Source organism: Orussus abietinus, unplaced genomic scaffold, assembly GCF_000612105.2.
Source record: "Orussus abietinus isolate OABI.00-Male unplaced genomic scaffold, Oabi_2.0 scaffold366, whole genome shotgun sequence".
NCBI lineage: Eukaryota > Metazoa > Arthropoda > Insecta > Hymenoptera > Orussidae > Orussus > Orussus abietinus.
The window spans coordinates 50,399-64,087 of NW_019394522.1; the positions used below are offsets into that span (position 1 = coordinate 50,399).

General features: G+C 35.5%; 2 protein-coding genes across 5 annotated transcripts; both read right to left on the reverse strand.

The window, feature by feature from the left end:
- Positions 1-671: 671 nt before the first annotated feature.
- On the reverse strand, positions 672-6,180 carry LOC105702686. Of its 4 annotated transcripts, XM_012430432.1 has the most exons (9): positions 5,638-6,180; positions 4,769-4,951; positions 4,482-4,644; positions 4,265-4,389; positions 3,701-3,812; positions 3,522-3,617; positions 2,976-3,152; positions 2,023-2,860; positions 672-1,250 (listed from the first exon to the last, which is right to left on the reverse strand). In XM_012430432.1, exons 3-9 carry the CDS (start codon positions 4,491-4,493, stop codon positions 1,156-1,158), a joined length of 1,455 nt encoding a protein of 484 aa, XP_012285855.1. In that variant the 5' UTR covers positions 4,494-4,644; positions 4,769-4,951; positions 5,638-6,180; the 3' UTR covers positions 672-1,155. The 4 variants fall into 4 exon arrangements, with proteins under 4 accessions (XP_012285855.1, XP_012285856.1, XP_012285858.1 ...); XM_012430433.1 differs by lacking the exon at positions 4,769-4,951; XM_012430435.1 differs by lacking the exons at positions 4,482-4,644; positions 4,769-4,951; positions 5,638-6,180 and adding an exon at positions 4,075-4,190 and having other exon boundaries at positions 4,265-4,333.
- Positions 6,181-6,732: 552 nt separating this feature from the next.
- Positions 6,733-9,800, reverse strand: LOC105702687 (tubulin alpha-1 chain). Its single transcript, XM_012430436.1, has 3 exons — positions 9,693-9,800; positions 8,075-8,297; positions 6,733-7,985 (listed from the first exon to the last, which is right to left on the reverse strand). The coding sequence occupies exons 1-3, from the start codon at positions 9,693-9,695 to the stop codon at positions 6,859-6,861; spliced, it is 1,353 nt and encodes a 450-aa protein (XP_012285859.1). The 5' UTR covers positions 9,696-9,800; the 3' UTR covers positions 6,733-6,858.
- Positions 9,801-13,689: the final 3,889 nt, after the last annotated feature.

Below are 13,689 nucleotides of genomic sequence, written 5' to 3' on the forward strand. Positions count from 1 at the left end.
TCTTTACGACCAGAACTCGCCAGGATCCGCGACAAGTCCCATAGCTGGTTTCTCTGCTTCGATGCACGTAAAAAAAACGCGAATCGATCCAAGATAGGATATCTCGTGGAACGCGTCACTCCTGTTTGTACCGCGCGCAGCGCCACTCGCGAAACTCTCGCTCCGGCCACGAACTATGCGGTCGTGGAGAAGGAGAACGATCGATTAACCGTGGAATTGAGATTCCTGGATGCGAGGGCGCCACTGGCCGTTCCTCGCCCGGGGAGCCATAGACAGAGGACAGCACAGGATGCGATCGCGCGACCCTGCCCGTGAGCAATCTTCCAACTCATCTCTGCCATAGATCTATAAAAAATAGAAGAATGGAGTGGAATGGAGGGAATCGTTCCTCGGGTGAAGCTAAGGCGCGAAGGGAAGAAAGGGTGGCGGCCATCTTACTCTACTCGTGAAGATATAACTTTTCATAAAATGTAACTTCTATGTGAAGATGATGAAATAAACTAATCTTCCCATTTATCGCATTTCTAGAATTATTGACATCGATCTAGAAATTTATGTTAGAAAAATGTCATGTTTATTTATTACTCTTAAGTTTAATATAACATGAAAATCTCTGTTACAAACTTCAATTACATAGCTCTGGTAAATAATGGAACACATTCTAAATCCTATTAGATTCTTATAACAAACATATCACGTTTGAGTGTATATTAAGCAAGAAATGATAACAATAGTAACAATTATAATAAATCCTAGAGTATTAAGTTTCACCGGCTTTAACCCTTTCGATGCATATTATAACAAGTAAAAAAAATAACACTGGTGGTTTTCCTTTTCAACAATAAATGAACGCTTATTTCTCAAATTCCTAACATACTATATGCAGAAACTAATTAATGTAATTCTGAAAAAAAAGACAAATATGTGCTGATTTGTATTCAATTGTTTCTTCATAGAAAAATCTCATTTTAAAGTCTGTGGTATAAAAAGAAAATAAATAATTGTAAAAAGACCTGGAACTTCAGTTTTGTAGGTATCACACAGATGATTACTAATTAGGGAGATACTTGGGTTTTGTTTTTAATTGTACATAAATGCAAAAAAAATAAGAACTATAATCTTATTTTGGCTTCACTGTTCATTTATCCGTAAGGATTATCGACTAGAAATCCATGTACCGGCTTTCCTTTTAACTGTGAATTTATGATTTTTTACAAAATTGTCGATAACTCCTTTAATGCTTTCTTTATCTGAAATAAGGTAAATAGAAAATATTAACTGGATGTATTTAGCTAAAATATTGTACATATTCATATCTTGCTTAAGATGGCAAAAGATTATAATCATTGCTTTTTAAACGTTGTGGAAGTCAGTTTAGGAAAAGAAAAATAGTAGAATCATATCTGAAAATATAGAATGATTACTATATACAATATTAGGATGGCCTAGCGTGGTATATGTTAAAACAAAAAGATTTCAACATTACGTATTAAAATCATTATATTGACCTTTAGTACTCGACTGCCCCCTCTTTTCAGAAGACATGGTAAATGTAATAAAAAATATTAGACTGCAAAGGATTAAAAAAAAATGTTATACTAGCTACTGTATAGCTACTATATAGCTAAGCCCGACGCTGCCCAGGTTCGTATCGTATTTTTTTTTATTCCGAGTCCCAAAACAATAAGAGCCAAAAACGGATAAATATCTTTTTCCTTCTTGAATAATTTTTCTACCCTGAACCACTGATGCAAGGTATAACTCCACTCATTTGCGGTACTTGTAATGTATGAATTGATTTCAATTCATCTTAAGTTGTGTTACAATTACTTGAGAACATCGTCGGTATATATTTGCAATATCATAAAGAATGTTAAAAAACAGTATCACATTGACGCAATATTCAGATCACTAGGTTCTAGAAGAAAACAATTTCGAGCCACATTTGACATGTGCTCTTAACTAACATAAAGAATATAAGAATATATAAAAAATAAAGAATATATAATAAAGTTGTTTTACCGTATAATTCTTTTTTAAGTATAAAAACATGCAGTTGTTGAATAATCGCGTTAAGCATCGCCTTGTCTGGGATGACACGTGACTGGTAGTATTGTTTCATATACTTCTTTATAATTGTTGCAGTTCTATCTTGAATTTCTAAGTCAATCGATACGCATACCTTCGGTTTTGCACTAGTAGGTTCAACAATCAATGATTTTTTTCGACCTTTTTCAATACCAATTTTTTCGCTATCACAACCTTTTGGTTTTTCCATTTTTTGGTTCCTCGTATTGTCTAACACAACCTCTATTTCATCGTCATCTTCAATCACAATTGTTTCATTTAATGTATTAGATGCACCTCCTTGTACATTCATACTAACATCTCTATTTAAAGTCTTTTCTATATTCGACTGGTTGTGTTCACTTTTTTTATTTCTTAATTCCTCATTTTCGTCACCAGAAGAAATCTCGATAATAATAGGGTCTTGGGATTTATGTTGTAAAACAGTACCTTCCTTGGAGTTTATACTCATTTCAGACATTTCATCTGAACATTCTTGATCTTCCACATCACGTATTATCAATGCGACATCAGAACCATACTGATAAAAGTTCAATTCTGAATTTTTGACAATATATTTATCACAGTTCCGTTGATTCTCATTAAACTTACTAAATTTTGTACAGATCTTTTGTACATCTAAGTCGTTATGTTTATTTGGACATTGCCCAAATTTTTCATTTCTATCAACAGATTTATCTGTCATACAACTAGATTCGTTTATACCTGATATTAGTTCTTGCAGACTATCGTGAATCACGTTATTTTTAGTACTGTTTCGAACAGATGTAAACTGTAACAGTCAAAATGACATTGACCTGTTTTAATTAATAGGTATGTATTTTATATAAATAACAATCTTCGACAGAATTGAATGAAAATAAAATAGAACTTTAAAGAATACTTGCCAATTTATGCATGTTTTGCTTATAATGGTGGATATTGGTAGCATTACTACAAATGTTGAATTCTATACAAGAAAATAATTCGTACATGTCTTTTTCCTTTATAGCTGTATTGTCTTCTGCTTTTGCATAATTTTCGAGCAAAGCTCTCATCAACTGCCTACCCATAGCTTTGCGTACCTAAATAACAGTTTAATGAGAAATAAAGAAAAATAAATGACACCATGAAAATTCAACTTCACCATGCGATTAAGATTCTTTTTTTCGAATCATTACTTTTACAGAAATAGCAATTCATTCATTCAAATAATCTTCTTCTAGCGAAAATAATTGTCAGGACGAAATTGGTATTTTGTTAAGGGCCCAATAAACGTCGATTGGCAATTTTTAACTGAGCCTTAGAGGCGAGAAAATCAGGCATGTAATTTTTAGTGGGTATTTCACAATGAAAGATATTTGTGAAGATAATAAAAGTAAAGATAATAAAATGAGCCCTTGATCGTGGTACAAATTGACTTCTATTACATGCATAATGTTTGAGGAACTTACTTTGTCATTTATCTTGCCCGGTACTCGCTGCATCGTTAATTGAACAAGCCCGTGCTCTTGGTTGGAATACGTATTATTTGTAGTTACATTTTTTACCTAAAATAAATTCAAACGTTAATGCTGTCAAGCCAGAAAACAGAATGTATTTCAAAGAATATATTTAAAAGAAAATATGCTACTTGATTTGCTGCATTGTTTCCTTTCGTGCGAGTTGTTGGAAGTTTTCCTACTGCTTGTCCTACCTTGTTCTGTAGAGATTTATCTTTTGAGTTTAATGAAGTATAATTTTTACTGTAAGAACAAGTAGCATTCATTAGGCATTGTGCATTCATTCTTTATTACATATAGTTTTCCATATAATATTGTTAGCACGGAATAATGTATGAGTCATTAGAATTTACCTGAAAATAAAACTGTAGTTAACAAAAACAGAAACCGTACTATTCTTGTTGTTTTCTTGATGACATAAAAGGAGAACTAATCGATTTATACCTCAACTGTATTTGTTGTGAATAATATTTTACTAATAGACGTAAATTCAAAATTAACTTACTTCTGAGAAATGACGTCCATTCCGAAGCCAGTAAATATGCTCTGTTCACTGTTTTAAACTTCAGAAAGTTTTTCGTCTTCCACAAGACAACATACATCACATTTATTTAATTATTGCTATAATAAGCATTTTGCTAATAATTCCCCTACGTTACTTCTTTTATTCTTAAAATACATGCGAGCAAGTTTACCTTAACAGCACATTCTTCTTTAAGTGCAAGTGATTCTGCAATGAACTTCTTAAGATGACTAAAAAGTTTCCTGATTGTATCCACAAACCATACATCATAATAAATATTAGGACGAAAGAGTGGCCCTGAAAACACATTTTGGGTTACTTAAAAGTTAGTAATGAATCGTAGAGTGATTCAACTTTTTGAGAAGCTTTAACTAATATTTGTATAATACCTTCATTTGCATTTTTGCAGTTAAGTCTTTTAAATGAAGAAGACATATTTGTTCAGCTAATGTAATTGTTTACCGTGTGGTCCAAAACGATAAATTTAGTATGTACATTATTTATTTCCTATATAAATATAATTAAATTGCTTTCCATAGTTGCCACAAAGTGCTGAAAGTAAAAGGAATCTAATTATATTCATATCATTTCGTTTTACAGCATGAGTTCACAAAGATTATATTTTCTAAAGAAGTTTTTTCAATTGGTCTGTCTTCTTTAGAAAATTGTTAAATACCATTAGTATCTGCTGTATGTTCCCGAAGTGACTTCTGTAATACAGTTATTACTCGTTTGACTATCCATTGGCTTATTTTACATCAGTATGTATACTACACATTGTTTTATAATCTCTCAGTCTAAATGACGGTGTATTGTCCAAAAGAACATATTGTAGCAGCTTGGTACACCATCGTCTACCCTGAAAGTTTCATAGAACTGCACTCTTAGAATATGTGATAAGTAATCGGGGTAAACTAAGCCAATGAAACTGAATGATTTACATGATATAAATGTAAATTGATCTCATAGATACTATGATTTTATTTTTTGTGTTACACATTTTGTATCTATTACAAAAGACATGAAAAGAAAATGAAAACGTGAAAGCAAAGATATTATTAGCAGTATTTATAATTGATATGCGAATGTCCAACAGAAAGGGTTGTTATATAAAAATATAATATAATATTGTCAAAGGTATTGAGAATTATTTTGACCATGTCAGTGAGATACCTCTTATTATAAACGATGAAAGAATCTTCGTATCGACAATGATTACGAAATAGTACGTAAGAAGATGATTAAAATTATTTCATTGGGACACTATTAACAAGTTTTCTATAACTAACACGTATTATAGAAAACGTGCACCAAAACATTATCACACTTCAGTTCAAACATTATCACAGTTCTTTCAAGAAAAGCTAATAATGCAATTTCGAAATTCTTAAAATAAAAACGGAACAATACGTTCCGCGCAGTAATTTGTTTAAAGTTGAAAAGGTTAAGATGTATACAACTACTCCGAAAGGATCATTGTTAAGATCAGTTGAGAAATTTGCTTTCAAGAAAAACATACGACTGTCTGAATAATCGCATATTTACCGTCGGCACTTTTAACAGCAGCGTGTCAATTACGATCAATTGTTGTAGAATCTTGCTGAATGTGCTAAGGTTGTACCTACGTTATCGTAGTTCCTCTGATTTCGGAGCACGCTTTTGTTTTTAAACTCTTAACGAAATCTCTTAATACGTACCCCACATTTCAAACTGTTTCAAACTGGATATTTCGACTTACGGCGCTCTCAATGAAAACAGAGATGAATAGAGAAATAACTCACTGGTCGAGTTATCAATCGTATTTCTGTGCTGCCCTCTGTGAACAAGTTGAATTAATTACTTGCTTGGCGCAATTTAACACCGATTGCAACTTGAGCTTCTTTTCCTCTCGCGGCATTGTTGCAAAATTGTATGCAGTAAAACGCTTCGGTTTGTTGAAAATAGGCAAGTAACCATCATGTCAGAAAGAATGGCGAGCAAATCTGGGCGTCCTGCTGTATTCAATTTTGCAGAAATACATCCAGTGAAGCCCGAAATGCAAGGAGAGGGGAGTATGTACAACGGCCATCTTACGTTGCTAGATGCTGCACGTAATCTTGCATTTATAAATGGCAGTAGCCATCAGAATTATTTAATTCCAAGTTAGATTTGATGTAATGCGTTTTTACATCTGTATATTAGTCATAAGTACAAGAAAATCAATACGCAAATATCAGATTGAAGGCAAAATAGTAAAACCTGAAAATATATCTGTTCAAATAAATTTATTACTTTACGGTATTCGGTATCATTATGGAAAATGTTTGACTTTCTTTAACGAGAAACGATCAAATTTGCAGCTTGCAACGTCATTCGATGTAATACTTTCAATCTGACTGTAGATAGGCGTCGATCGTAATTTTAACATTCATATCAATGACAAAGGTACGAGTGAATCTCAATAGATCGATATTAAGAAATAAACGTGTCAATTTTATTTTCAATTAAAGGACGATAACGTTCGATCTGACGACAATCAATGTATAAATTTTAGTCCATAATGTTCAGCATCTTCCAAGCCAAAGACGTGGACATTACCGACGAATAACAAGTCGCAAAAAAAAACCTTCCTTTTAAGGGTCACAATATACTGTTTAACTATCACGGTGAACAACATATTTCTTCTTTGATAATACTTGACATTTTAAAGTGGACAAAGTAAAAGAGTATCCAGCGGAATGATACGTGTCGGTGGTAATAAATAAATGCGTTTGTGTAATAATCGTCTTAGTATTCTTCTGCGCCTTCTCCTTCTCCATCGGCCGAGTCCATGCCGACCTCTTCATAGTCCTTCTCGAGGGCAGCAAGATCCTCCCGAGCCTCGGAGAACTCTCCCTCCTCCATGCCCTCGCCGACGTACCAATGAACGAAGGCACGCTTAGCGTACATGAGGTCGAATTTGTGGTCGAGACGAGCCCAGGCCTCGGCGATGGCGGTGGTGTTGGACAACATGCAGACCGCGCGCTGCACCTTGGCCAGATCACCTCCGGGAACGACGGTCGGGGGCTGATAGTTGATGCCAACCTTGAAACCAGTGGGACACCAGTCGACGAACTGGATGGTGCGCTTGGTCTTGATGGTGGCGATGGCCGCGTTGACGTCCTTGGGCACGACGTCGCCTCGGTACAGCATACAGCAGGCCATGTACTTTCCGTGTCTCGGGTCGCACTTGACCATCTGGTTGGCCGGCTCGAAGCAGGCATTGGTGATCTCGGCGACGGAGAGCTGCTCGTGGTAGGCCTTCTCTGCCGAGATGACCGGGGCATAGGTGACCAGAGGGAAGTGAATTCGGGGATAAGGCACCAAGTTGGTCTGGAACTCGGTGAGGTCGACGTTGAGGGCGCCGTCGAAACGCAGAGAGGCGGTGATGGACGAGACGATCTGGCCGATGAGTCTGTTCAGGTTCGTGTAGGTGGGCCTCTCGATGTCCAAGTTGCGTCTGCAAATGTCGTAGATGGCCTCGTTGTCGACCATGAAGGCGCAGTCGGAGTGTTCCAAAGTAGTGTGGGTGGTCAGGATGGAGTTGTAGGGCTCGACGACGGCTGTGGAGACCTGGGGCGCGGGATAGATGGCGAATTCCAATTTCGACTTCTTTCCGTAGTCCACCGAGAGACGTTCCATCAGCAGGGACGTGAAGCCGGATCCGGTGCCGCCACCGAACGAGTGGAAGATGAGGAAGCCTTGAAGTCCCGTGCACTGGTCGGCGAGTTTGCGGATTCTGTCCAACACCAGGTCCACGATCTCTTTGCCGATCGTGTAGTGACCTCGGGCGTAATTGTTGGCAGCATCCTCCTTGCCAGTGATCAGCTGTTCCGGATGGAACAACTGGCGATATGTTCCCGTTCGAACCTCATCTAAAAAGGGAAGAATATTGGATAAAATGATAAAAAATACACATGTATAGAGACTGTATTCTAATTTTGTAATGTTGGTGAAAACGTACCAACTACTGTTGGCTCCAAGTCAATAAATACTGCGCGAGGCACATGTTTTCCAGCACCCGTTTCGCTGAAAAAGGTATTAAAGCTGTCGTCACCACCTCCAACAGTTTTGTCGGAAGGCATCTGTCCGTCGGGCTGTATGCCATGTTCCAGGCAGTACAACTCCCAGCAGGCATTTCCAATCTGTACTCCAGCCTGACCAACGTGGATTGAGATGCACTCACGCTGAAAGAATTGAAGTTCGAAATGAGCATATTGTTTTTAACTTTTGCAAATAATCTTCAATTGCCGTGGGTTACTGTTCACCACCAATACATGATATTGTACCATTTGACTTATATTTGAAATTAATATGCAGCTTTATTGAAAAAAAATCCAAGATTTTAAAAAGGCGTTAAAATTTTTTTGTTTTATGATGAGATGCGAGCCATCTTATTTCTTCCTTTCTTCTGCATTGGCTTATTATAAAACTAATGGGATACAATGAATCTTATTACACAAAAAAATCACATTAGTAAATTGGTTACAATGCATACAAAAATTACTATAAGTTTAGTGTTTTGTAAATTTTGTCAGAATGCGTGAATTTCTTAATTTATAAAACACTGTCTACCACAGGTAACTACAATACTGTTTTCATCTTCCTTCTTTATAACTCCTCCTACATATTTATTTGATATCGATACTTGAAACAATTACTTGACTCGTCATGTAACAAAAGGATGATAATGGTATCACATTTATGTAACAAATTCATTATACTCTAAATAAACTAAAACTAAATATCCCTGAATCATAAGGAAACGTTTTTGCTTTCAACGTGTATCTTTAATAAATAAGTCACTATACCACTAATGCATTAAATAAATGTCAAATCTTTCTCTGTTAAGCAAACAAAGTAATATTATTCGTTTGTATAAATTATTTTATAATGTTTAATTATCAATGCTGCTGATAGCAATTGTACTAGACCTGCAATGAACGGATGCAAAGGTTTCATGAAAATTGTAGTAATACAATTTATATTTTTATAGAACATTGAATAAACCTCAACAGACTACTCCATTTGTCTTTATTATTTTTATCTTAACATTCCAACATTTATGAGTACAGATTTGTTTTAAATAACAAAAAATCTATTAATTTTCAGTGCCATAAAACAATTCAAACCCATTTAAAAGATGATTCTTGATCAGTTACACAGCTCTATAACGTATCTAACGAACACAATCCTGTTACTAAGAAGAAAATTGGATAAAACTAAAATCGTTCCAAATATAATACAAAGAAACTACTGTACTCCGCCGATCTTGCCCACGCCCACCTCGCTCTTCTAGACAACAAAAATCGCCCTTGGGCTCTTATAAAGCATTCATAAACGGTCAAGAATCTAGCAATGACCCGATAAGGTAATGGTACAATCGCGGCCGTGATGTGATGGGCAAAATATTCATAAATGTGACTCATCGCCAGCTCACGAAAGGGTGGAGCCGGCCGGCGTTTGACCGTTACAAGATGGCCGCTGCTCAACCGCTCCAACGATTCTTGTACTCGCACCTGCCGTCTAAATCTCAAATCTTATACCACATTCTCCACAGGAGAAATATGGGCGTTTCTTACCATTTTGGTGTCTTCTTTATAAAATAAGGAATGGAGATGAAGAAGCTCGGTTGTCGGCGGAAGCTGGTAATGTAACTTCTGCTAACACGAGACGTTCGAGAGTCGGGCGACTAGTGCGCGAGCGACGCCTCGCAACGGCGTTTTATACTCGCGTCAGCGGACGCTATTGACGCGCGATGATTGGTCCGCGGTGGTGCGTCGAGCGCTCTGATTGGTCGCCGCTAGACCGCATTACTCACCGACGCTCGATTTCGCGTTCCCTATTCGGAAGATATAGTTCCACTTCACGTCGCCGTTGCCTTCTTTTTATGGATTGAGATGTGACTCGTTCCTCGATGTCCGATGTATGCATCGATTCATCTTGTCCAAATAACGACGTTGTTGGCTCGATATTTTGCAAGGAACATTGGAGTTAGAAAGTTGAAAAATTGCAGGTGGCAACTTGTAACCGTCGTTTCGCTTCCACGCGCGCGTCTCCTGTCTGCGTGTGCGTAGATACACGGTATAATGGGCCGAAAAATAAGGTAGCAACCCAGCTCCCTTGAAGCGATACTCAAGGAACTCTGTGGAACGATTTTGTGACTCCATTCTTGATGCGTACAGATCCCACATTGATGTAGACCTGTGGTTTTTAATTTTTTCGAAGTCAGGGAATATTTTTAATTATAAGAGACATTTGCGGAACACGAAAATCACTAAAGTCATAAAATTGAAAACGAAAATATGAGAATATATATATATGCAAATATGTGCACAGGTGTAAATATATGCATAGAGCTGGGTAACTATTTCAATTGAATTCATTTGAAGTAGGTATCTTGAATGTAAAATACTATTTTCTATTTTCTATTTTAAATAGGTTTTGGACCTATTTCCATTTTAAATTAACTACGTCTAGGGAAAATACATATGAGAACGTAAACGTCAATGTTGCACATTAAAATCTTTAACATAATTTTGTGTTACTGAAGGTCAATTAGTGGAAGATAGTACATTCGACGAATAGGTATTATAGGAATCGGGATACGTCAGATGATTTTACTATTCGAGATTTAAAACTATTTATGAAAAGATGCGGATTTCTTACTTTTCATTTCTTTGTTTATTTTGTACATTTTATGGCACCAAGAAATAATTCGCAGAAAGTATAACAAAAGTAGGTTATTGATTTATATGCGTTTCTATGCACTACACACAACTATACTTTACTGTATGAAAGCATTAAAAAAAAGTCATTGAACATTCACGGTCGAGGTACCTTGTAACCGTATTATTGGCTGCTAATTATCTACCGGCACAGTAAAGAAGGAGAATGTAAAAAAAGAAAACAGAATTTCCGACTATATCGCCAATAATTACTGTTTATTAAAGATAGACGATTTCACGATAAACATTTAGTTGTCCTTGTCGAAAAGATATTTGAATTCCATAATAACTATGGAACGATGATTTTCTATGAAGAATATAACTGTCACTATACTTTTAAATAGATATTTTTCCAAGAAATTATTTTCAGTACGGGTTCACTATGTCACAGAAAATCATAAATTACAAATGATTTACGACAGTTTGTGAAATACCTCATAATGTACTTCGTGATGTTAACATTTTACTCTAATTTTATTTCTTCACAAAACTAAGAATGTTATATATTTATGAGAATTATGTGATAATGCTGATTTTTAAATTTAGATATCAAATTCTTACTGTTTTCATTTCCTGGAAACTTGAAATATACAGTTGACGTACTTATTTCTGAAACATTTGGGAAAGGTAATAATATTTTATTTCAACAAATGAGTATAAGTACTTTTATTAACATTGAACCATCATCTTGTTTAATCATCTGTACTTACGGTAATAGGAGTATCCGACAGGTGGTACTCAATACACCGTCATTATCCAAGTCCATACCGGGCACTATAAATATAAATTACTCTTATGATTACAACACGTGTAATATAGCAAAAGTGGTGCTGATTGTAAAAAAAGTTACCAAGTTACCAAGAAGAGTAATTCGTAGTTCTACGATTTATAGAGATAAATTATAATCATTTTTAAAGCGAGATTTATTGATTTGTACATATTTAAATAATGAATAAATACTTTAAAAGTATTAAAAAACGAATAAGTGAAAGGTGATATTTATTAAGAGTTTATTTATATACGACGTTTGCTACGAAAATAAACACTGTTGGCAAAGCAAAAGATGTTTACTAAACTTTATTTTTATTCGCTTATTTATTTATATTTCCCAGACGAACAATGTAAGTAAGAATTGTTATGATAACGAATTGTAAATGCCACGTCTATTTTAAAGATAGAAATTTATTACTCTCCACATCGTTGCTCTACTGAGTGTGTAAGTTTTTATGCAATGCGTGCAATAATATAATGCAACATATTTGAACGAGGTTCTTTCAAATATTGTATCTAAAACAAGGATTTTAAGTGTCAAGAAATGGAATATAATTCAGTTTCCGGAAAAAGCGTATTAAAAATTCTTTACGCGGTGAAAGGAAATGCCGTCCTTACGTGGCTTCCTTTTGTATAAAATATCCATTTTCTACCTTTATTGCGTTACATTATACATTTACTGCTACGTGCCACATATTGAAATACCCATGAGAATGAGAATCTCGAACAGTAGCACGTTACCAGGACATTACTGTGTTATACATTCTTATTAACGGTTGTTACACTTTTAAAACCCACGGTGAAAGAGGATGTAACGTATACACATTAAGCTATCACTAAAATAAATTCCGGAAACCCTTTTTTGATGCTGAAAACCATGTCTCCCGATTTCCGACTTTCTTTGATATCTCATGGTGGGTCGACATTACGAAAATCTATTTTCAAATATTCGTAACTCTGCCGTGAAGTGTACGTGACTTTTTCAACGTCCGCAAAATGTAATTAGAGCAGGGCAATTACTTTCTCTTCGATCCTCGACAATTCGGAAATTTATTTCATCCGCGGTAAAAAAAAAAAAAGGGAACAATGCTTGACTTCGTCTTTTCGGAGGTTCCGTTAAGTTTCACTTTTTCCGCTAAAGGTAACAGGGACTCTTCTTCGGAGCCGAAGTTTTTTAACGAGGCAGTAGTTCTTGACGCACCAGTCTGTATATTCTTTCGCAATTCCAACATTCACTCAGAATCAAGTCCTTGAGTGAGGTTTTTCTTGCCAATTCGATGTCCCCAAGTAACGCGAGATTTACGGTCTACGCCTTCGGATAAATTAACGCGATCTTATCCCTCAATGGAAATGCTTATTGTTCTAGCTGCATTCAGAACTGAAAGATAATTCTTTCGTCGTCTAGTGTAGTTTTGAATGGAGAGAAATTTTCGAGTTACTTACGTATATGGCTGCTGCACATTAATTTCCGATATATCGATTAACAAATTTCTGTAGGATTTTGGCAGACCATAGTATTGAAAAAGGGCAAAAAGGTCCAAATTGGCAATGAATATTTTCTAAACTCGGCTTCTTCCTTCTATTTCGCTAATTTAAAAGTCATTTAAAACAGTTTCTATCGCCGTAATTAAAAGCTTTGTAGAAAGTCATCAATACCCTGAATAATAATTGTCCAATGTCAAAGCGAATCAATTTCCTATTTCCTCATAGCGTAAAGTTAATCTTCTTTATTCCGTACATAAATTAAATAAAGGTAATTCGAAGCAATAAATAACATAATTTAATGCGTTCAGTTTCTCAACTCTAAAAAGAATCATTAAATTTTACTATACTTACTTCTAAGCCCCCTCCACTCTCTCCGTTATCACACATATTTAATCGATTTCTCGGTTAAACCAAAACAAGGAAGAAAATTAGGAAGGATTATTTCAAGGGAGAAAAATGATTATTTCTCTGTATTTCTCATAAAGCCGATAAAAATTAACGAAAATAACGCTGCGAATAGTTCAGCGAACGCGCAACGTTGCCGCCGACCACCATGCACAACGTAAGCATAAATATAGAAATAATCAACAACATC

What these genes read in the sequence shown, in the direction of transcription:
- LOC105702686 (XM_012430433.1), bottom strand. An exon ending in AAGAAGAATGTGCTGTTAAG is followed by an intron (nt 3,813 to 4,264) that starts GTAAACTTGCTC and finishes TTGTTCTTACAG; the next exon opens with TAAAAATTATACTTCATTAA. An exon ending in AGCAAAACATGCATAAATTG is followed by an intron (nt 2,861 to 2,975) that starts GCAAGTATTCTT and finishes TGACTGTTACAG; the next exon opens with TTTACATCTGTTCGAAACAG.
- LOC105702687 (XM_012430436.1), bottom strand. An exon ending in CTTGGAGCCAACAGTAGTTG is followed by an intron (nt 7,986 to 8,074) that starts GTACGTTTTCAC and finishes TTCCCTTTTTAG; the next exon opens with ATGAGGTTCGAACGGGAACA.